Source organism: Typopeltis vanoorti, chromosome 22 (assembly GCF_054136105.1).
Source record: "Typopeltis vanoorti isolate ZY-2024b chromosome 22, IOZ_Tvanoo_1.0, whole genome shotgun sequence".
NCBI lineage: Eukaryota > Metazoa > Arthropoda > Arachnida > Uropygi > Thelyphonidae > Typopeltis > Typopeltis vanoorti.
The window spans coordinates 14,388,727-14,413,402 of NC_143570.1; the positions used below are offsets into that span (position 1 = coordinate 14,388,727).

The 24,676-nt window shown below is 31.9% G+C and overlaps 1 protein-coding gene across 4 annotated transcripts in view; it reads left to right on the top strand.

The window, feature by feature from the left end:
* Nucleotides 1-24,101, top strand: part of LOC150094174 (uncharacterized) — a 40,807-nt gene extending 16,706 nt beyond the window's left edge. For 2 of the 4 annotated variants that reach the window (XM_090411899.1, XM_090411900.1), the window contains exons 4-14: nt 244-274; nt 1,162-1,786; nt 11,049-11,089; nt 12,275-12,384; nt 13,798-13,947; nt 16,826-16,991; nt 19,733-19,828; nt 20,519-20,754; nt 21,287-21,432; nt 22,125-22,250; nt 23,227-24,101. In XM_090411899.1, coding sequence (XP_090268025.1) covers nt 244-274; nt 1,162-1,786; nt 11,049-11,089; nt 12,275-12,384; nt 13,798-13,947; nt 16,826-16,991; nt 19,733-19,828; nt 20,519-20,754; nt 21,287-21,432; nt 22,125-22,250; nt 23,227-23,797 — 2,298 coding nt within the window. In that variant the 3' untranslated portion in view covers nt 23,798-24,101. The remainder of the gene's footprint in view (nt 1-243; nt 275-1,161; nt 1,787-11,048; nt 11,090-12,274; nt 12,385-13,797; nt 13,948-16,825; nt 16,992-19,732; nt 19,829-20,518; nt 20,755-21,286; nt 21,433-22,124; nt 22,251-23,226) is intronic. The other 2 variants (XM_090411901.1, XM_090411902.1) reach the window with 1 other exon arrangement.
* The last annotated feature ends 575 nt before the right edge of the window (nt 24,102-24,676 follow it).

Here is a 24,676-nt window from a genome sequence, read left to right on the forward strand (position 1 = left end):
AAACCATAAATTGTCACCAGATGTTTTTTGAGTTGTTAAACTTAAAATGCTATTTTCAGCTCAAACCAAGCTTTTGTGATTTACATGCAGTGGTTTTTACTGGGTTGCAGGTTTATTTGTGGATTTATAATCATCCATGACTTGGTTGGGCTTGATTTATGATAAAATGTTTAAAGGTTAATTTCTTTGTTAATTTAAAGGAGTTTTCCTGTAAATTCAATTTTTTTTTTATTCTCTTTTCAGAATATGGATGACCAAAATGAAAAGAATGCAGGTAAGTTTCTTATTTATTTATTTTATCAATTTAATGATAAGTGTACAGTGAGCATGTAACTTCATAAGTTATACCTATCTAATTTCCAAAGAATTAATATTACAAGTAATTTTATCAGAACTATTTAATTTGAACACAGTTTTATTTTGTTAGTGGGTGAAATTGAACTTATTTTGTGTATGTGTGCATGTGCAAGAGAACTAAGTATATTTGTGTGTTTGCTGGGAGATGAATTTATGAAAAAAGAACTGCTGTTGGTTTACCAGATTCCTGAAATAATGACAAAACATAATGGGCATATAAATTATTTTGAACAGATATGAAGAAAATGGAATTGTTTCTGCATGCTTTTCCCTCTTTGGGCTTGAAGAATTCTTGAAATCATCAGATTTCATGCATTTGTGAAATGAAATTTAGCCAGAGATGCTTATAAGAAGTTTGGACACCAGCTTTTTTTTAATGTGCTGCAAAAAATTTATTTATTGAAATGCTGTAGTTTCCTAAAATAAATATTAAATTAGTTTTCGAAGGATGAAAATAGTAATAATGCAGAATGTGGGCTTAAATTTTAAAATTGATTCAGCGAATATCATCTTGTCACTTAAAGCCATTAATTCTTTAAGCATATTCAGATAACATTTCTGTAAATTATTTTAAGAATTTAATGCAGAAATGTTATAGATAACTAGAATTTTAAAATTTTCATCCTTACTCGGCTGATAAGCCCAAGATTTGTTTGAAAAATTTGCAAAAAAAAAAAAAAGGATTCCATCGAACATCTGCAGCTTTCATTAGAAATTTTAGCTTATGTGGCTGGCCAGTGCCAATCTTAGATATTGTTCCACTCTCAAGTATATAATAATGTTACCATTGAATTTTAACAACAGAAAAATCCAAAGAAGAAAATGGGAGTGTTGAAGAACAGAAGCGAAAGCATCCTGAGGTTGCCCACAGAAATGGAACACATGAAGCTGGAGACCTGAAGGACTCAGATACATCTAGTGTAGGTGCAACGGCCCATCTCTCTCCTCCCAAACCCGAATCGGCTCCAGTGGTTGCCCCCCTCACAGTTGAGGACACTATCACTCTGAGCTCATCTACAGTTAACACTAATGATAATGTATCACTTATTGTACATGTTGATGACACCCAGAGTGACATAGATGATCTAGAAACAGCAGCCAGTGAAAGGGGTAGTGATCAAGTTGAAGACTCTCACAACACTGTCCTAAATATACAGCGGTGTGAGGAAAATGTAACTGTTACTGAATTAGCACAAGAAGGGGCTGAAGCTCCTGAAATTGTTACTGTTGTTGCAGAGGATGAAGAACTGAGTGAGACCTCTCCTAACACTGAGAAGGAACAAGCTGAAACTGCCACGTTGGCTGAGGAGAAAACAGCTGCTGAAGGGCAAGATGAAGATGTGGAGATGAAGGATGACAGCACACCAGCAAGTGCGCAGGACAATACAGCTGCTTCTTCCACAGCAGAGACCCCAACTAAGGCAAAGAGGTTTGTTTTTTCACTACAGCCTTTAAATTTTGTATATTTCATCTGCCTTCACCTAATTAATATATGACTTGATATGATATCACTTAATTATCAATTGTTGAAATGACATATCTGGGGCAAGAGGAATATAATTATGCTGCACTAACCTGCTGGAAAGAATGGTATTGAAATCTTGTGTGAATTGTAATTTTGAAATCAAAATTAGGAAATCAATTTTCTCTTGCACACTTTCAGTAGGTTTGTGTGGCACTTTCATATGTTTTTTGCCAAAATATTTAATATTGAATAATTCTTTGCACATCTCAGTGAAGTCAGTGTAATGTGATTATTGGCTTAGAAATCAGTTCATTTTTTTTTATTAAATATCAGAAAATGAGATATCTAAAGATTTAAATAGTTTGATTTTTGCATATTACATTTACACATTGAATAATTCTAGAGTTATTCTTGCTTCTATATAATTTGTTCAGTTTTTATGCATCTCTGAAAAGATGGTGAATGAAATGTAGGGAAAGATCACACTTGTGTGAACTAATCTAGCAAGTTGTGAATTTAGCATTATTGAAAATTGTACTTAGGAGCAGTGATTGATCTTAATGCAGATGGCTAAGATTTCTCCTGACAAGCTGGAAATTTAACTGGCTGTTACAATTAAGTGATTTCTGTGCATGTGACTAATAGTAAGGCAATTCTGCTCATGGTGAATAATTTAAATGCCTTTCATCGTGGAGGCAAGTGAGGTTGATTACTGATGCTGACTATTCACTTCATTTTCATCTCTTGCTTCAATCAGAATTTCTAACATGTTAAGTTTGAAATTTCATGCTGAGAAGATCTGAACATCATTAAGAATTTCAAATTATTTCCAGCATAGAACGAAGTTTCAGAAATATGCAAGTAGTCATAAAATATTAATACTAAAATAGTGTCAATTCAAAAATGTATAAAGGATTTTAATGAATTGGTTAACATTGGCATAAACTGGCAATTAACATATGACAATGTTTCATAGGAGTGTTTGACTCAGCTGAATATTGTTCCTAGTTCCCTGAAGTGAATTATTGCTTTTTTGTGCTTGATATGCACTGGATTTGTAAGAGGATTGAGATCCTACATAATGAATCATGTTGATAATAGTACTTACTTTGACATGTTAGATGGGATAAATATTGACAATTGATAAACTTATATGGAATGCAAAGATTTGATTGGTAGAATTTGCCTATTGTTGGTCATTCTTTTACTACATTTTTCATCTGCATTGCAAAGTTTTCTAGGACAATATGCAGTTAAACTTTAATTTGTCTGCAATGTGATGCAGTTCCACTGATTTCCAGATAACGATGCTGCTACTTTTTTGTGTAAAAGGTTTGTGGGTCAATTTGTTGTCATTTAAATAACTACTGATAAAGCAATATTTAGTTGTTTTCTTTAGGTTTGGCTCATAAGATCTGTTTGATATGCTTTATAATGTATTGATATAATCCATATTACATATTGTAATGGTCTTGGAGTTCTCATAGCAAGAAATTTTTCTTCATTATTAATTTGGACTACTGTTCATGAACAGATAGTCATTTTGTCTGAATGTTAAGAATTTTCTATCCCTGTCCCCTCACCCTGCAAGATACCTCATTTTCTGAGTTTTATTCCTGTTGTATGGAAGTGTATCCATGATTAATAGCAAATATCATTCATTCATGAAACTGCTTGCTTTTTACCTCATTGGGAAATCCGTGAATTCTGACTATTTTGTTATTGATCATGAGAACTCATTGGTATACTTAATTTTAGCTAATATGAATCTGTTTTTATTCACTCAACTGAGAATCTAAAGAACTTTTTATGATAAAACTTATTTCTAGATATTTGACTTCAGACAAGATAGTGAGATAAAAGCAAACAGGTCACTTGATTGCAGTGGTTGTTTAGCTCAGAAGGCATTGTGTGTTGTAAATATGATGCAAGAAAGAACATTTTAAGAGTTCAAAGTGCAGTTTTTCTGTGGTTTTTGTATATATATATATACTCTGCCATTTCTATTTATTTAAATTTGAGTTTTTTTTTTCCCCTATGTCTGCAAATGGAATCTTGCATAACTACTCAAGGAAGATTGATCCTGTAAATTTCACAACAATACAGAAGGTAAATATCAGCAAGGTGATAAAATGTTCTGAAGGCTATTGAAAAAGCTAAGAAATGAAGTAAAGAGTACTCTAAAAGAAACCTTTGGTTTCTTTTAGAGGTTGAATTCTGAAAGATTGAATAGAGCTCTTAGTTCCCATCTATAAAAAAAATTAGAGTTGAGCTAGAATTATACAGAAATTTCTTCACTAAGAGTTTCAGGTAAGATTTATGAAAGAGCATTCTTGAAAAGAGACTAAGAAAAAATTATGAAAGTGAAACTTCAAGAACAAGCTGGGCTCAGGCCAAATAGAAGTTGCAAAATCAGATTTTCACTTTACGAGAAATAGTTGAGAAATCATGGAATGTGACAAGGATTTGTACATCTGGAAAAAAACATATAACAAAGCACCCAGAGAAAAGCTTTCCAAAACAGTACAATTATATAGGATAAATGGAACATTATATAGATCAATACAGTGGAAGTAGTAAATCAACAGAAGTGAAAGAAATAAGATTGTTTTAATCTAGGTCAGTCAGGTGTGTAAGACAGGTGCATATGATCTGCCGTGTATGGATTGCATTATGAAATGGCATTGAACCTGATATTAGAATTGGAGATAACCAACTTAAATCTTTTGCTTTAAGCAGATGTTATATTCCTAAACACATCTGGTACAAGTCTCCAGGATTCTCTAAATTGAATTACAGCTTGAACAAATTGGGCATGAAAATCAGCAATAACAAAACAAATTATGAAAATAGACAGAAACAGGACACTTCAGCTGTATTGTTAGTGACAGAATGAGTACAATATTTCAGTTATTTAGACAGTTTTTAATGAAGACAAGTTAAATTTGAAAATTGACAACAAAATAAGCAAATTTGCTATGCTGGACAGCCAGTGAATAAAACAAACAAGTTTGGTGCTTTGGCTCATTTCTAAAAGATTTAAGTTATAGATCTAAGAGTTGGTTAGAAATAAAGCACTTGATCAAAGATTAGACCACAGTTATGAGAATCTGGAGGAAGATTAGTGATCACATGGCATCAATGGCAGAATCATTAAAAATGAAGACATTATGGTATTGACATTTTACATTCATGAATTTGTAAGCAGGGCTAATCAAAGTTGTTGTATGGTCACTTAAAAAGAATGGGACAGGAAATAGCAAGACAGATGTTTTGATGGCAAGAACGAGACCAAGGTCTACGTTGATTAATCGTGAGAGATGCCTTTATAATCTCATATCTATAATGAAATTATAGATATGACAGTATTGGAATGCTAATACATAAATTACATTGGAGGAAAATTGTCGATAGGAGATTAAAGATAATCTGCATAAGCTGATTCATGTAGAGCAGTCATATTATCCTGAACAACCTTGAGTTTACATATCAGGAAAATGTTAGATGCTGTGCATTGTTTTGGTGCATCTTAAGTTTATTTAATAGATGGACAAATCTTTCTGTGCCATAAAGAAAATTCTGGTTAAATTTCATTTTATACTTTTGATGTAGTCGATAGTTTCCAGTGCCACATTACATGCTGTTTTTGTTTTTTTGCTTAAGTTTCTTCAGTCGGCAACATTTTCATTCATTTTACAGATCCATACAAATACAAAGTTTTCTCTTATACTATATAGAATATTGGAAGCATGGGGTTAAATGTGTATCCTGTAAACCTACCAAAGTGACTACTGCTAGCCAATAAGAGAAGCACAAACATGGTTGTCTGTATTGAAGGATTAAATATTGCTGTTTTCAGCACCCAGAAACGCTATTCTAAAATTAATATATTGATTTCAGCTATATGCAGTCACTTTTCATTATAGGAAACAGTAACTGAATTTGTTTGCTATAAGAAATGTAAAATGTGGTATTGTTTCAAAAAAAAATAACTAGTCAGACCAAGCCTCCATTAATAGACTTCTTTTAGTTTTTGGTAAGCCAGATATTTACCTTTTGAGTTCAACTTTTATTCTAGATATGTTGCTAGATACTGCAATGTTATGGAAATTTCAAAAGTTATTCAAAAAGAACTTTTATTTTTCTTAACATGGTTAGGAATAAATATTATTTTAATGTTAACTAAATGCCTTAGTTCATTCAGGTATATCTGTATTATTATTGGTAAATGATGCAACGTATGTTTAAAAAAATTATACCTCAATTTTATTTCATTTTAAGTGATTATTTGGTGCTAAATTTTTCTTTCAAGGTTCATTAATATAGAAATGCAAGTTTTCTCTGGTAGGTACTAGATTTGATAATTTTTATTATTTAGCATTATGTTAGTGCAAGTTTAAAGTTGATATACACCTGTTAAATGGCAGATATCCTATTCTCATTGCAATTTACGCAAGTCATGTAAATGATGTTTCATCCAAACCAGATTAATCATCTAGTTGGGTTCTTGAGTACACACATTGATATTGGTAGAAGAATTTGTTGCTAACACAAACATTAACAGCTAATATTATAACCTTGCCCAGCAAAGTAGTTCATTAACTTCTCACTTCATTGTGTGCATATTGTTTTTTGTTCTGAGAGTATGGATCTTTGGTTGATATCCTCACTTGGTGCATGCACTATAATTTCTCATTTGATCTGAACAAAATTTTTATTTTTTTTAAGGATACAATCTTTAACCTTCACTTCCGAATTCTTTTGGTTTGATTATGTTAAGATTAACTTCATATAATTATAGTGTTTCTAATAGTAATGAATATATACAAAAAATTATCACACTGAATGCAGTTTGAGGTGATGAAGTAATAAGGCTATCTGACATTACAAGGATTAATTATACAAATTGCATCCAGGTTTATAATCAAGTATTATGTACATATTAGCCAAGCCTAACTGCAAAGTAGTGATCAATATTTCAGATCCAAGTGATTTTATTTTATTTTTATTTTTTTAAGTCTGAATTACCTTCTTTTTGAAGGTTTTGTTATTTAAAAAAAAGATTTTGTTTTCTTTGGTCTTGCAATTTATTCTGTTCTGATTAAAGCTTTCAATGTCATATCAAATGCCATGGCATAATTTCAATAAGGATGCTCTAACTTAGTTATGGGTGTCATTAGCAGAGAATACTGTTATGGACAGTTGCATGTGCTTTTTTGGACTACAGTATTTATAAAGCAGATACACTTCATCTGCTTTATGAAGTAACCAATGAAAATTCATTAAGCTGTTCATCAAAGTTACTCGCATCTCAGTGGTGACCTATGTGTGGGGACATTGCCCAGATTAAAAATGTATGAAAATGGTTATTATATTCAGAACATTTGTCTGAGATTAAATAACCTGAATTGATATTTTCAGTAGTAACACAGAAATGAATTGCCTTAATTCCATGTTTTATTTCTTTTTCTGCTTGGAAAAAGTATATCCATCTTGGGAAAGGATTGTAATTGCCAAGCACTTGCTATTCATTGTTTTAAAGTTACTCAGTTTTATGAATATAATTCTTGAATTGTTCATTATGTGGATACAGATAAAGCACTTGGATGTGTTTAGCCTTTTGGCAAATAAGTGGCGTAGAAAAATTATGAATGATGGAAAATGGTTCATAAATTCAGAATGCAAGTAATTTTTTAATATTAAAATTTTTAATAAACAGGATTGCAAGTTTTAAACACAAGATTTCAGAAAATGAAGATTTATCTTACATGATGGACTAATGCTGCAAAAAAAAATTTCTGTATCTTTAGTAAGTAGTTCTCTTGCTTATAAACATTTGTGCATTGGATTCATTAATTCAGAAACTTGCATGCTTGAGTGTCAAACCTGATCATTTCCTAAGAAATAATCATGCACAGTTAATTCATTATTCTAGCAAAACTGAATTTTTTTTCACTGCCAATATTTAATTGTTGCAACTTTTTTCTGTGAACAAGATAGATGGACAAAGCTGCAGAAATGTTCCTACTTAGAAGACCAGCTATTTTAAAGTTACATTCAGCTTTCAGAACTATTGTTTGAATTGATAAGTATTACCAAACATGTTTATCTTGAGATGATAAAGTAAATATTTTATTTAGACACTAAACTTTCTGTTACTCTTTCAGCTTCCAGATTATAAGTATATAAAGAACATTCGACTCGGAAAGAAAAGCAGAATACATGTAACCTGACCTTTAAAAATCTGCAGTGCTGCTCTCAACTGTTTTCTTTTAGTATTGATTTAAATTAGTATCAAAATGTATATATGAAGCATATGAGTAACAGATGAAAATTGCATCACCATCACTGAAAATCTTTGGATAAAGAAATGCATGGAGGAAGCCAATGAATTGTTTTTTTTTTTTTTTTTTTTTACTGATAAATTCATATTGCATTTAGCCTGTGATTTTATCTTGTTTTACTAGCAAAGTTACAAGTATTCTTCATAAGCAGATAGTCAATCCATTGGAGACATTTATGCTCCAAGAACTAGTACATAAAAAATCAGGTCAGGGCAGTATACTAATTCAAGTGAGTTAAGGTGAATATTTTTGTCATTATTAATAATAGATGATTGATTGTAAACTATTTCAGCTTAATTCTGAAAGAATATTTTGAATTTATGGGTGGGGAAATTGTCTTAAATAGGATTACTAATCTGAGAAATCAGTTTTCAAATAAACTGCTACATGAATGTTGCTTTCAGAATTAAATATGTAGATTTTATTATACCACATTTTCAAGAATTGTGAATAATATGTATTGAAGTGGAATACTCTGCATTGTCCTAGAAAGATAACTGTTCCAACATCTCATTTGAAAAAAAAAGATGTTCCTACACTAATAAGTCGAAGTATCAACTCTCTTTTAGAGACTTGCTGGATATATACTTTTTGTAAATTGCTTAGTTACAAGCAATACCATTCTCTTTCTAATTGTTGCTTTTTGTGATTCCAGAGTTGGATTTATTGAATTACAAGCCTATAGGAAGTACGTATAAACTGAAAAAAAAAATCCGAACTTACTCTATTAACAGTATTGTGGAAGTGAAATAGCACTATACCCCTGATTTCATATTGTATCATGTGGTTGTTTGATACAGTAAGTAGCAAGTGTGTTAGTGACCACTACATAATTAAGAGCCAAGAGTAAATTCTCCGAATATTTCAGAGAAGGTTATGGATTAGTAGGCAAGCAGTATGTTTTTAAATGACTTTTACTGAGATCAGTCAAATTCAGTAGATGTTACTTGAAAGTGAAACAGTTTATGGTATATACTAGAATTTCTGGACTCAGAAGACAGCTAGTGAAACAATTGTGCACAATTGCAGTATCCCAAAAATTAGTGCACAGAATGATTTTTGTTCTCACACTTGCAGTTGTTATATTTTAATTTTAATCTACTTTTAATTGTCAGTCATACCTGTTGATTTCCTTAGCTATCAGTTATTAATTTTACTGAAACTTAAGGTTTTGTGGATAGTGGGACAAGTGGAATATATAAGCAAATGAATACGCCATTATTAAAAACTTGTACTCCTCATTATTGTTAGATTTCTTTCCTAATATGGTATCAGCCTAGCATTGAGAGCCAGTTGTTATGGACAATCATGAGTTCTGTTTTACACTCTTCTTACTTGAATCTGGTTCTGAATTCAGAAGCATTTGTTTTGAAAATAGCTATACAAAAAGAAATAGTTGAATGGACCAAAATGCTTGTTTTTTTTACTTTGTCCTTCAGTGTAGAGTGACATGTGATATTAAATCTGATATTTAAATATGCAAGTTTGTATAGCTTTACTACCAGGGTGGTGTGATTTGGACAACTGTAAAAAAAAATGTTTTTAAATATGTTCATATTCCATGAGGAGCTTGTCTCATTTTAACCTCTTCTGTTACTCAAATTTTACTTGGAACTTTTTAATTGCAAGCTAACCTTGCAAAGCTTCCTTTGTAAGGAAGGTAACTAACATGAATTTTTTTTTTTTTTCCAATTCTGTTCATGAAAACCTTTTTAAGGAAAGGTTTTTCAAATTTATTTTCCATCCAAGTAAACTTTAAAACACCCTTTTCCATCAGTCAGTTCTTGTTTAAGTAGATCACTATATTTCAATCCTTGATTGTGATTCATAACGATATGCAGTTTTTGTAATATTTGGTATTGCTGTTTCATTCTATCTCTGACACATGTTGGTTTGTTATTAAATGTGAATTGTTTGAAAATACTTTTTCTCGATTATTACATACAGCTCTTCTATCACCGAAAGCTGTATCTGTCCCTTCTCTCTCTTGCTATTCTAGCTAAATCAAGCCTGTATTTCAAACAGATGATTCTTTTTATGTAATTTCTGTTATGCTTAAAAAAAAAGTCCTTTATTTGGGGAATGTTTGTGATAAAGACATACCGATATAATTCTGTATGGGCCATGTAAAACCAATTCTCTAAAAAGATCTTACTGGTGTTTTGAAATAAATTTCAGTGGACATAAAATGGCTTTTAAAAAAGTCATCTAATATTATTTATTCAATTTTCTTAGTCTAATTTTGCTTATCTATTCAATTGATCACAATATTAGGCTGTTCAAAATGTAACTACTCTATTTTGATAGTAGTACATAGAGCCTTTGCTAGGAATTGGTATTTTTCAAATAAATATCAGCACTGGCTTGTTCCTTTGGCTCTTCTTATACACCTTTGTTCATGTTGAACAAAATCTTATATCCTTAATGTGATTATTTCCTAGGTATTTTGAAATTGTTGAGTTTTGTTTTTGCACAGTTCTCATGGTGCACATGCTAATTCCACATAATTAAACAGGAAAATAATTAGGGGGAATGGTGGACAGTGGATTATATATCGTTGCATAATAAAATACATAAAAACTTAATCTAATATGTAATATTAAAATAGGGTATACTGCCATAAACACTTACTTTTAATAACTACTGTGGTTAAGCACTGACTTCCTGAGTAATTCACTTTTTACAAAATTTGGATTAGAAAAATAAAATTGTAAAAAGTGATATTTTGAATGTGCCTCATTTCTTTATTTTTAAATCTAAAATCATGTGATTGATCTTATGCATTTTCCCCGTAAGATAATGTTTGTCATATTTCTAAAACAGCCTGGTTATGAGCAAGTCTTGATTTATTTTTTTTCTTTTTAACGAATAATATTTTACAGTTCTCAAAAAGAATCCAAAGAAAGTGGCAGAGATGATAGAGGTAAGTGTAAACTGTTTATTATTTTCACACAAATATACTTATTCTAAATTAATGAAATTCTTCATATGAAATCAAATTGTCTAATAAATTTTAACAATTTAAGTTTTATTAGTGTATCCTCATACTAATAAATATATTAAATGGGAAAGGTTCTATTCTTTAGCTTGACATAATGGATAGTTAATTTCTATCTGAAATATATGGATATCATTTTCAATAAGAAAAGTTCTTGAAAATGGTATCCTCATATTAGTGTTCTGTGTCATATCATAGTTTGCTAATAAAAGTATCTCGCCTTATCCTTGATATGGAAAAAAATGACAAAAACATAAAAAGAGTCTGTTCAAAAGTTTTGCATCTAAAGCACTAATTATGGTGTTCGTAAATCCTTCCAGATTTACCAAGCCAAATATAAACCCTTATTCCCACGATTTCTCCGGTTCTAAAAGTGAACCTTTTTGACCTATCCAGCTTGTCCAAGTTTTTTTTGTATAGTTCCTGGCATCAAATATGCTTTCATAAATGATATCTGGAATTCTAATTCTCACTTTATAACTCCTATTTGATATTTTTGTAATATTTTCTACCTCACATGTAGTGCTAATTGTGTTCCTCTGGAATATTTTCTCCCACTGTAGTTGGTAACAATTTCAAAAATGATGGTAGTCTAGACATCTAAATTTTCATGATATACTTTGAGGTTTTTTAGTAGCCTATAAGCTACTTATACAAATTGCTCTACATTTTTCTATATTCTCTCACAGCACATACAACTTATGTACTTCTCTTTTCCATGACTACTGTTCCATCTCGGAGTTCTAGGCTACTGTTAAAACCATTTAGAGGATTCATTAATTTTGTTACTCATTGAGTGCTTTTGCCAATTAGAATATTTAGATGATGCCTAGTTCTTAATGCATCTTTTTGATTCTTCTATGTTTATTTTTTCAATTTGGCCTGGAAAACTTACTGAAATTTTAAATACCAGTAACAATACTAAACATACTCTTCTGGGTTGTTACTGAATTGAGAAAATGTATGATCTGAGGGTATGTTACTTGTATGATAAAGATTTAATATAAATGGTTAGCATAAGGAAATTTTTATTTCAACTTATTTTTGTTTAACATTTATTATATGAAGTACAAAATGGGTTCATTAATTATGTATATGTAATAATCTTAGATGATAGGTCAAGACGATCTGGAATCAGCAGTAGAAATCTCTGGATTACAGGTCTTGTATCTACAACACGAGCACTGGAGCTGAAAAATCTTTTCAGTAAATATGGAAAGGTGAGAATTATAAATATTTATCTGATTGCCATTAATTTTGAAATGTAACTTGTAGCAATGTTATACCTGCTTTAGCATACTGGCATTTAGTGAATTGCCAACGTGTGCAAAATAAAGTGTGAAACTAAAAATGAAATTTAGTTGATTAATGATTTTAATTAATAAATCCATGAATGCACATTGCATTTTGTGGAACTTGCTGCTTTTTGTGAGTGGTGATTACATGCATAGTTTTTTTTCCATTGAAGTTTTGTTGGGAAAATATCAGAAAAAACCCTGAAATAGCTTAAAGTCGTTATAGTACAGTATAGTTAGATAATCTACATGTACAGTATAGTTAGGTTTTGTAGAGTATATAAATGTACTACCTCATCATATTAAATTCATGGTAACTCGTAAGAATTAAGCATGTTGAATAACTTATTCCATGAAGAGTTTAAATCGAAAAGCGTTCTTTGGGAAGTGGTCCTAATGCTTTGGCTGAACAACTAGTGCATGCATGCATGTTAAAAGTTCATTTTCTACTTGTATAATACAGTACATTCTTTCTTAATAAAATGCCTTTCCTTTTTTGATGGTTCATTGATCAGGTAAATTGATAACTCCTGTTATTGGAATTTGAGTATCAGTCATGTCTTGGCAGGTGCATTACCTTGCACCTGTGATTATAATTAGGCATGTCGGAGGAAAGGTAACAAATAAAATTCCCTTTCTGGAGGTGAACACAGGATTATTGAAGAAGAAGACTTGCATTGTGGAAGAAAAAGGGAATGGTGAAAAAACCAAATCAAATTGCTTTGCAGCAATACTTTAAAATTGTGCATAGTTTTTTCCTTTCCACATCGTAATTAGTATCAAAGATAAGCTGAGCTGAGGCATGGATTTTTCTAGTGAAAATTTCAACCAGAATGTCTGCACATGCCATTTGCCTAAGAATCTTAGTGTACTTGGGACATTTTTGTTCGTATAAACATTTTCATTTAAAGTCTTTTTGTCCTGAACAAAAACTAGTTTTATTGAAGTTTTGACATGGACCATAGAAAATAGTTTAGTTTGTTCAAAATAAACTAATTTTTGTGGCAGTCATAATGCACTCAATGGACTGAGGCAGTTCTCATCGGTATTGCCTCAGTATCTCATAATGCAAAGCACATCTCCTTGCAGATATGTATAATGCTGCATTAAGGGAAGGGTCACTACCTGGACCAGTTTCAACCTTTATTGAAGTATCATCAGTGGGAGCCAGATGCAGAAGTGGTGATACTAAGGTGGAAGTAAAACATCATTTTTACACAAGAAAAATTAATTCTCAAAAAAAAAAAAAAAAATTTAATGGCTTATTTGTCCTCATCTTTTCTTCTTCAAATACCCATGTACACAAAAAAAAAACCTAATACATTTTTTTTATTGTAGGTTATTGGTGCAAAAATTATAACAAATGGACGAAATCCTGGAGCACGGTGCTATGGTTTTGTCACAATGGGAAACAGCAAAGAAGCTGCACTTTGCATACAGAATCTTCATCGTACAGAATTTCATGGCCGGTCAATATCAGTTGAAAGGGTAAGGATTTGTAATATTTTCTTGCTTATAGGTAATATTTCTCTCGTCTCAGCTAGATCAGTTTAAGTGAGTGTATGAAACAGTGCTCAGTAATAGAAGATAAACACTATTCCACAGATACCAAAGCAACCGGAAAAGCTAGTGTTGTATCAGTTAGCATCTTGATGCTGCTAGTGTTCAACCATCAATGTTATGTTGGTGTGTTGGCTAAAAATGCATCTGATTTCCATGATCAGAATAATACTAGCACAGAAATTGAACATTGGATTGTCAGTCATTTAATTCCCTGGAATTGAGCTATAATAAAATGCATTCACTTCACTGATTATCAGACATCGGATTTGAAATGGTGGATTTGAAACAGGCTCCTGATTGAATGAAGTTGACTTCTGATTATTTGTTAAGTTGAAGACCATATCAAGGTTATATATCTTGTGAATGAACAGGAAGAAAGCAGAAGTGGGAATTGTTCTAAAAACGTTGCGAGCTGTGTTACAACAACCTTCAGAAACCTATTGACCCCACACATGTATGTGGATGGGCAGTTCAGGTGGATGTGAAAAATTAGAGATTGTATTTGGAAAAACAGTATGGAGAATGCTGTTCCAAAGAGCAAAGGTAAGTGGAACCAAGATATGCTGTTTGTATTTTTGCACTGGAACAGGAATGGTGGTAGCTGGTTTGGAGCAGTTGACCATGAGAGCCAGTAAGAAGCATATAATGCATGAAATGAAATCAACTTTTGAGAAATTTTTGAATAACTGAGGTAAGGGGGAGTCAGGTTGTCTATTAGGTGGATTACTCTCTTCCATTTTCAGTGAGGTTTTTTTGGGTGAACTGATCCAAATATTTTAAGGTCAGTTGTATTTGGGATATATACAATGTTAGTTGATTAGGAGGGAAGTATTTTCATTAAAAATACATTCACCTACGTTCCATCTACATATCTAGGTGAATGTAGTATAACCAAAAAAAAATAATTTTTTTTATTAGAGATCTTGATTGAAGATCAAAATAGTTTCAAGTAATAAGAAAAATTGAGTCCAGGCAAAGAAAGGAGGGAAAAAACATGTTTTGGTGGAATTTAAATTTACTAATTCTCCATCCTCTCACGGTGAGTATTTATAAGGTGTGGAACTGAGAGTAGTGTCGTTGATGTAAAACAGAAAGTGTATGGATATTCCAGTAATAATTCTGAAAGTAATCCATTCAACCACCAGAGAGGAATCTGACAGTCTGCATAATAGGAAGCAAGTGTTAAATGATGGCTTTTTTTGAAGGCCTTCTATCAAGATATGTTTTGATACAATCAGATGTCTAGGAAATATCAAGCAATACACGAGGTTTCTCCAAATCTTTTTTTGCTTATATCTGAAGGTGGAGTAAGTGTTGTGTAGTGATTGCAGAAGAACCCATCTGAACTCAGGAAGACATTTTAGTATCCTGGCATAAGATTGAAATAAGCAGTGTAGATGTCTGCCTTAGCTTTATTTTGATAATACAATTAGTATGTGAGGAATCAAGGAGTTCTGGAAATTGCCTTTTAGTCTCTTAGGTGTTTTGGCTACTCGAATAGGAGGCAAGTGACTTTAGACTTATTTGCTAGTTGTGGAGCCAACACAGGGTATTATTTTTGAATATCTCCTGTATGTGTGACATTGAAATTATAGCTACAGAAAAGATGAAGTTTTCAGCCTTTATTGACAGATACTAAAACAGTGACAGCCTGTAGATTATGGAACACTTCATTATATACATTTTTTTTTTTTAAGATGCTTACACATTTGAGAGGCATCAGTAATTCTAAAAATATAACTTCAATATAACAAGCATTTGAATCTACAAGATGATGAAATAGAATATTTTTTTATTCTGTTCTCATTGGTTCTTTGAAGAGTTTTTTTGCTTGCCAAAGATACAAGAATTAATGAATTTTATTAAAATTTTTACCTTTTTAATAAATGTATGTCAAATGAAATCATTTTTTAAATTTTAATTGGTATGTATATTAACTTGCTTGTGGTGTAAATTGTCTGTGTATTAAATATCCATAAACAAGTTTAATTATGTTTATTTGATTTCAATTTAAACCTGAATATTAAAATTTCATTTTTAATTCTTATCTTGTGAAACAGCTCCATGTTATTTGTATGATACTTGCTGGCTACCAGTAACTTGTATTTTAAATTTTGACACTTCATTAAACAGTGGTCACTGTTGTTTTCCATGTTAATTGATTTCTTAGCAAGCAACTTAACACCAGTTTTGTGATTCTGAAATATAATTAGTTGTCTGTATTTCCTCAGTATAGGTGAATCAGCACAGAAGAAATAGCTTGGTATTTCAGTTAACTGCAGATTAGTATTAGTAAGATCAAATTGAAATTTATATGTAATGTGAAGTTTAAATTGTGGAAACATAAAGGAAGTTACTTTCTTAGTTTTCTAGATTATATTGAAATCTTAGTTTCTTGTAGTTGGAATTCTGTTCATTTTGTGGAAAGAACAGTATACTGAGTTTGTGTACTAATAAATTCTTAGCTTGTTGGAATTTCATATAGTATTCAGCATAAAAAAAAATGCTGTTGTATATAGCCAAAAATCAGATTTCTGCATTTTTGACCCTGTAGATATGGCATGATCCTTGCTTTTCTAAGAGTATTTGCTACTGATGTTATTACAAATATCAGAAATGGTATCTGCCGTCTACTGAACAATATGAAATATCATCCAGTGGTCATCTGCATTTATTGTGTTAAGTATTTAGTGACATTGAAAAATAGTTCAATTCCAACGTTAGTTAGGTTGATTTGAGCCTTGTGTAAATTTTACTGAGCTTTCTGTATTGATGTCTTCAATTAAGAAATTGAACTCAACAGGTGAAGAGGGAATCTGGTGGATCAATAAGAAGACCAGATGCAAAATCTGTCAAAAAGCCTGCTCACAAAGATGATAAATCGGCTGCAGAAAAGGCTGATAAACCTGCTGGTGAAAAGACAGATAAACCTGGAGAAAAAGGAGACGCAGCAGCTGGAGAAAAAACAGGTAATGTTGCTCATAAAGTATGTAAATTATTTAATTAAAATATGTTCTGCATCTGCTGGAATTTGGTTAGTTCTCTCCGGATCATGAGGTGAGATCTAATCATTAGAATGCTGTAGTCAAGGCCTTCATGTTTTATTTATTTATTTATTTATTTTTTCATTCCTTGCCAGACTCCACTTTAAAAAGAGAATTTTGAAGAAATTGATCCAGCACTTTTTGCCACCAATTCATTGGGTACTTGACCTTCTTTCATAGGTGTCAGGCAGCATGTTTCTCAAGCAATGTTAATGCCTTAAAATTTGTAGCAAGGTGATTTTTCTGATCTAGTAAAAGGAATGAAAGGGAACAGATTTCTTCAATATGTGTAATTTAAGTTAAAACACTGAGGTATTTTTTCAGAATATCTACAGGCATCAGTGGCCACAGCATTCTCGTGTCATATTTAATGCTGCCTTGCAAAATATTTCCTTGGCTTTAATTTGAGGGGGGGGGTTTGCACCTCATAAAATGCATTTTATATGATCTAATCATTAGATACCTGTGATTACTGTTGCATGTTTCTAATATGTTTATCATAATTCCAAAGCTTCAGTAAGCTTAGATGTGTGCTGCCATGTCCCAAAGTATATATAGTTTTATGCTAGATATTCTCTTTAGTTCATTAATTCAGTGAATTTCAAGATTATTACTGACAATTTTTGCCTTATTGCAACTGCTTGTACAAAATCTCTTTACATGATTTTGAATGTGAGAATATTCTAAACATCAGACTAAAAATGGTGAGTTGGAAGGAGAGGGGGTCACAAAACCCTAGCTACAAGGATGAAATGCATTGTGTAGAGTGCCAAAACAAATTAATGCATGCAAAATTTGAAGCTTATTAGTCACCAGCGTTTTTTACTTGAGTTTCAAGTTGATGGTAAACCAAACTCAAAGAATGCATTAAATTATTATAGAGAGGCCTTGGCGATTACATGTTAGTAGTTTGCGAGCAAGTTTGTCCTAGCAGCAGTGATAATGGATTAATAGCTTTATATCTAAAGCACCTTAAGAATGAAATATCAAGAGTGAAGGGGTGTAATTCCTCTGGAAAATGAGTTCCTCATCGGACAAGACAAAGAAGGCAAAGTAGATTGCATTAGCATTACTATCCCTAACATCCTAAAGCCCACTTAGATCACTGAAATACAACCTTTACTATGTAGTGAGTGCAATGGAAATATTTGAATGGCATGGTTTGAATAATTTTTGAAGTGATGACACTTCTCACAGTTTTGACACACCATAGAGGTGTGCTGTTAATGATAGTCTTCTTGCTCTAGTGAATCCTGTGTGACTGGGTGGGAATTGAGACATTCTCCAGCAGGGAGACAAATTAAAATTTTGAGACTTGCATATGATTAGGTATTCTCTGGATTCACCGAGACATTAAGTTTCTGTTGACGTATTTTCACCATTCGTTATTTTTATTTTATTTTATTTTTATTTTTTGTCCATACCACAAAAGATTTTTGCTGCTCACGTATTGTTGAATATTAACATGATTATTCTTTCTTTTTTAGATCAGTTGTAATGAATTAATCAACATTAAGTTTTTCGAAAGATGATGACAAAAAAGCTCGAGCATATTATGTACTCACTAAGAATCTTATTGTATTAAGTTTAATAATTATAAGAAATTTTCTTACAAATTAGTTTGTTACTTTTGAGCACTACTCCAGTATTGTCACATCTAGCATTTCATTCTTCTCAGGCACTTGCCTCTTGTCTGAAATCCTATTTCTCCTCAATTTCTTACATCGACCTCTGCACTGTCATTGTCTTATGACAGACATTGATTCCTGTCCTTTCCGTAAGATTCAAGTACAACCCATGCTGCATTCTGAAAGTCAAAAAAACAGGCATAAACGTATAGTTGTGCAGAGATTTCTCTCTGATTAATTTTAACACTAATATTTGGTGCATGGTAGTACTGTTTCTTCTAAATCCTTGCTTATTTTCCAGATATCATTCTTTTTCCCTCTTTTATTTCTTTCTCCATATCCATATTTGTCCATTATTCTTTGCATTCTAATCTCCTCCATTTGGTATTGATTTCAAGATCATTTCCAAATTTCTATAGAATTGTGATGTTACTGTGTTGAGGTCTTGCCATTATCATTCTTTCAATTAATGGTTTGTATCCTAATAGGAGAAAAGCGTTTTTTGCTGGGCAAGATGATTATTACATCTTGCTCAACTCTCTAGTGCATTACTGCTATTTGAGGTCACACTAGTGTCAGTTTGCCAGTTTATAATAATATATACACAGTAAAAATATATACACCATACATACAAGTTTACACTTATATGTATGGTGTATATATTTTTGTCCAATAATTGGATTTCACTTCAAATTCATTGTATTCTCTCTTTCAGAACAAACACAAAGATATCAATATAGTCACTGAGACTTGTGAATTTCATGCACCTTTAATTGGTGTCCTGAACAGAATTCCAACATGTTGGTATTAAGTAATGTTTTTTCTCTAAATTTTCATATCTCCTGATTCTCTGACTTAAATTTCCCCATTTTGATTTGCCTTTTATTTTCTTGTCTGATTGTTAGTGATATGACTCATTTGGTTTTCCTTAAAAATTTGGAAATTAAGTTTTGCAATCCAAAAAGACTGAATAATTGAGAATCATGCTAAGTGAACTAGTAATAACACTGTTTGAAGATTCTCCTGTAATTTTCGTAGATGGTGAGGAAAAAATTGAAGAGAAGACTGATGCAGTTCAAGAAGAAAACAAAGAAAAGATTGAAGATGAAGAAATGGATCAAGATGAAGCCATTGGTATGTTTTGAATAAAATTGAGTTCAGAAATGAAGATACTTGGCATTAATAAAACATTTAGGTTTATGCCAATATGTTAGTGTAATGAATGTTGAATATAGCACTTAATTTCAAATTATTTCTTAAGGAGTTTTATGAAATACTTAGATTTAAAAAATCTTTACCATCAGTATCGATGGTAACCCATGGTTATCTTATTTAATACTATATCAAGCTATAAATAAATGGAGAAACTTAAAATTTCTAAATGCTGTAAAACAAAGTGGCTTTCCAAGAAAGTTTTTGGTGGCTATGATGTTATGTATGAATGGTTTATCTAAAACAGATGTTTGCCTTGTTGTGTAAATCCCATTAAGTAATGTGAGTGAGCTATGGTTTTGCATAATCTGATTCAACTGAAGACTTCATTAGGGGATGTTTTGACATATTCTACCACTTAACGAAAAATGAAATATAGCTTATCTCACATAGGGATTGAAGGGGGTGTTCAGAAATTGCAGTTTAAAGATGTACAACTGCCTCATAAAGCTTGGTTTCTTTAACCATTACTCAAAATAGCCTACCCTGAAGACTTCACACAAACATCCATGCCACGAATAACTCTCACAAAGTGGTTAAATTTTTTTTTGATTATGAGAATGATTTGTGTGTGTGTATACATATGCATTAAGTGAATTAATTTCTTACTAGATGGATCCCAAGTTGAAAATATAATTGACATTGAAGGAGAGCCAGATGATCTAACACGAAGAGAGAGGCGGCGTTCACGAAGCAGGGAGTTCAATAGGTTCAGATTTGGTCGTCGTGGAAGAGGACCACTTTCATTCAGAGGTCGAGGAAGAGGATTCAGGGGCCCACTGTATCGACGTGGTGTATTGGGAAGGCCTGGATTCAAAGCAAGGGCTCTCTCATTTCAGAAGATGCAAGTAAGTTATTAGTATCAATTGTTGATATTACTTAATGTATATGTAACTGTTCTAATTTCAATTTCATTAGAATTGCAGAGAATTGTGATAATCCCTATAGAATATTTACTTAACATCATCAAATTCCTGACATGGGTGTATTCAGGATATGTTAGTACTACATTAAATACCTACATCATTACTAATAGTAATGGTATTAAGTTCTTTCCTAATATCCTCATTTCATATTATATTGCCATTGATATTTACTTAACGAGCTATTAAAATTAATAACTATTGGATCTTTTGTCAATCAACTATAAAGACAGGTTTCTCAGTGGCTAAATTTTAATTGTATGTTTTTCTCATTTTGTCTATGCTTCACACTTAAAATCATTTAGTATTATAAAAAAAACAAAATAGGATGGATATTTTTAATGTTATTTGCTGCTCTGTGGACAGCTGGATATATAGTTACTCTTTTATGCTCATAAGAATGGTCGGAATCTTAACTTACGCCTTTAAGTTTTTTCTTGAAATTTTATTTTATTAGGAAGAGAGATTACGTCAACGTAGAAGAGAGAGAGAAATGAGAGAAGCTGAACATCGAAGGTCAAGAGATTACTACAGACAAAAAGATATGGAACGAAAACATAGAGAAGAAGTTTATCGTCTTGAAAGAGAAAGAGAACGGCTGAGGTAACTTATCCTAAGATAATGCTTGATAATTTATTAGTTTCCTATAGTTTTATTTTTATTGCCCCCATCAGTTTTATCAGCTGCTAGATATATCTAAAGTCCATCTTCACTTCATCTCATGTTGCCTTTAATGTCATATAAAGGGTGAGGTGGCTGTAAATATAATCAGTAATTATATTTATAAATATAATTATTGAACATAAGACCTACATTAAACAAGCAATGGAGTTTGACTGTCATTTTATTTCAACCTTGGCTCTGTTTATTTTGAATATTGTGTGTCTAGAATATTAATTCTGCATTTAACATTTTTATCAGAGCTCATGAATATTTTTCAATCAGCTTTTTTCTTACCATTCTTTTTTTCATATAAAGTGAGGATTTTTCCACAATTTATCATACGCTCATAGCTGTCAAACAGAATGCAGAATGTATTCTTTCCCATTACAACTATGAGTGTATGATCCATAAAGGGAGGAGAGATTTGAAATCTTTGACTAGTGCTTTCCGGCATGAATTTCGTTTCTACTCTTGCAAGGTAGTAATGAAAACTACCATGACATCAGCAACGTTCTGAATTCTTTTACTCTGTATGGGTATCATCTCTGTGATTATAATATAATTTGTTACAAACATTTAGTTGTATTTCCTAAACAGATTTTAATTTTTTTAAACACTCTCTACTATTATAGAATTGAGCGAGAACGACTGGAAAGAGATAGGTTGGATGTTTTAAGAATGGAAAGAGAAAAACAAAGGATGGAGCGGGAACGGCTAGAACGTGAGAGAGAAGAGCTAAGGCGTCGCCACCAACTAAGGTAAAGTATATGTTGATTTTATAAATCGTGCTCTTATCTAAAAAATTTGGAAGATTTATTGATTAATAAAAATTAAATCTTAATTTTGTTACAAATACAAAAAATTGAAGTACAGAACAACTAAATATTAGTAGTAAAGTAATGCTTAACAAATTTTGAACATTCCAATAAAGTGATCTTACTAAGACCTCTCACTTAAAGTGACCCATATTTCCACAAAATAAAATAGCCAGGTTCTTGACAAAGACCATGCAAAATGAGATGGACAGAAATAGATTACACAAATAAATGGGATACTGGTCATGGATGCACTGCTTGAACTTAAAAGTAGCATGAACATTATTTATGAAGGACTAAAACCTTCTTCAGTATATTATTGTGTTGTATAGGAGTTTTGTATAAAGTTTGTGTTGTTTATTCATAATACTACTTTATATTATAACCTTCAACGCATCAGATTTAATTTATACATCTGCAGGTTGCACTTCTTTCATTAATATTAAAATCATCCACAGTGTTAAATTGAAGAAAGCATTCCTTTATTGAAGTCTAGAATGCTTCTGGTGATTTTTATATTCTTTAAAACATTGAGCTGCCAGTTTGAAAACACATTATTAAAAATGTATTCCAATTCTTAAGAATATTTTGTGAGCTGATAGATCTTAATATCACTTGCATTTTAAGATATATGGCTTACCAAAAGCTTACCCTGGTGGTATAAGCCACTGTTTCCAATAAATTAAAATTTATTGGAAGCAGTCTGGAATCTCTGTAGGACATGCCTCCAGTAAGAGTTAAATTCATCAATCACCGAAACGCTTAGAAAGAAAAATACCTGCCAAGAACTAGATATTAAAGAAGGTTTAATTTGCTCACTTATCTATAAGAATCCTAGTGTCTGTTTACATTCTGCATAATTTAAATTGATATTTGTTTTTTTATCTGATGATAAATTTTAACGAATGTTTTTGTCTAGGTTTGATAGGGACAGAGTACCATATGAACGAAGAGAATCATCTGACAAACGAGGGGACAGATTTGAAGGAAGAAACAAGCCTGTGGAATTTGCTGGTGCACAAGGTGGACGCCGTGGTAGAGACCAGGAAATCAGAGGTGTCCGTCGAGAAGAATTTGCTGACAGAGAGAGATTTGATGCATCAAAGAGATCAAGGGGTTATGATGTTTCTCGGGATCGTTCAGAACGCTACATGGGTGCTGGAAGATTTTCAGGTGGAAATCGCTCATTTGATAGAGACGTTTGGGATCCATCACAAGGAGACAGGGATGGAAACAAATCCTTTGGTTCAAGCGGGGCAGGATCACAGTGGGGATCCAGTGGTAAAGTAGATTCATGGGGAAGAGTGGAATCTTCACAAACAGACCGCTGGGGTGGTGGAATGGGACATCGTGGTCATCAAGGAGTTGGAATGGGTCAGACTAATGTCCACATGCAGTCAGGTGTGATGAGTAATTCAGGGATGGGTGGCATGATGTCAAATATGGGAAATTTAGAGCGCTACAATGTGCCTATAATAAGAAGGTATTGATCCGTGAGTGTTCTTGGTGTAAATTTTTTCCAGTTTTACTTTCAGATTGCACATTTTATTATTTTAAGAAGTGCAGATATACTTTTAAGTGTTGGATATTAGTCCTTGTGTGTGTATATGTGCTAGTGATATTATTGAGGTGCAACTTAACCATTATGTTGCACGATGCTGTTTTATTCCATTATAGTGGTCCAGTTGTCTGAATGTTCTTTGATATTCAGTAGCATGTGTTAACATGACATTGAATGTATTACATAACCACATGTTGTATAATGCAATAAATGATTTCTGTTTGTCTTAAAAATTTGCTTTTTTTTTCTCCAAACATTCAGTGGGTCAGTTCACATTGCAATTCAGTTATTGATATTTACATATCATTATCTTAAATCTTTACAAACATGATCAAGTGAATTATATTTAAGAGAACTTTTTGAGCATATTCATTCTTCATATAGTAAATTAATGAACTTATATATATATATATATATATATATATATATATATATTAAAGTTCATTTGGGAACAATCATTGTGATATTCCAACTGCATGTGACATCGATGTTTATTTCACAAATCATACATTTTAAAATGAGAAGTGCTGACAGATAATTGATAAATAGAACATTATACGATACGAAGGTATAAAATTGACATTCACTTTTGTTTTCATGCAGCTAAGAATTGAAGCCTACAATGTGTGTGAATCCACTTTTATTCAACTGTATTATCACACCAAATGCCATTAACACTGAAAAAAATCTGGAATATGTTAAATTGGTGAGCTGTATATAAACATTATGGTGAAAATTGCATTAGTATGGTTGAGAGTCAGTTGAAATTTATACTGGATAAATGATAAACTGGTGGCCCATGAATTGG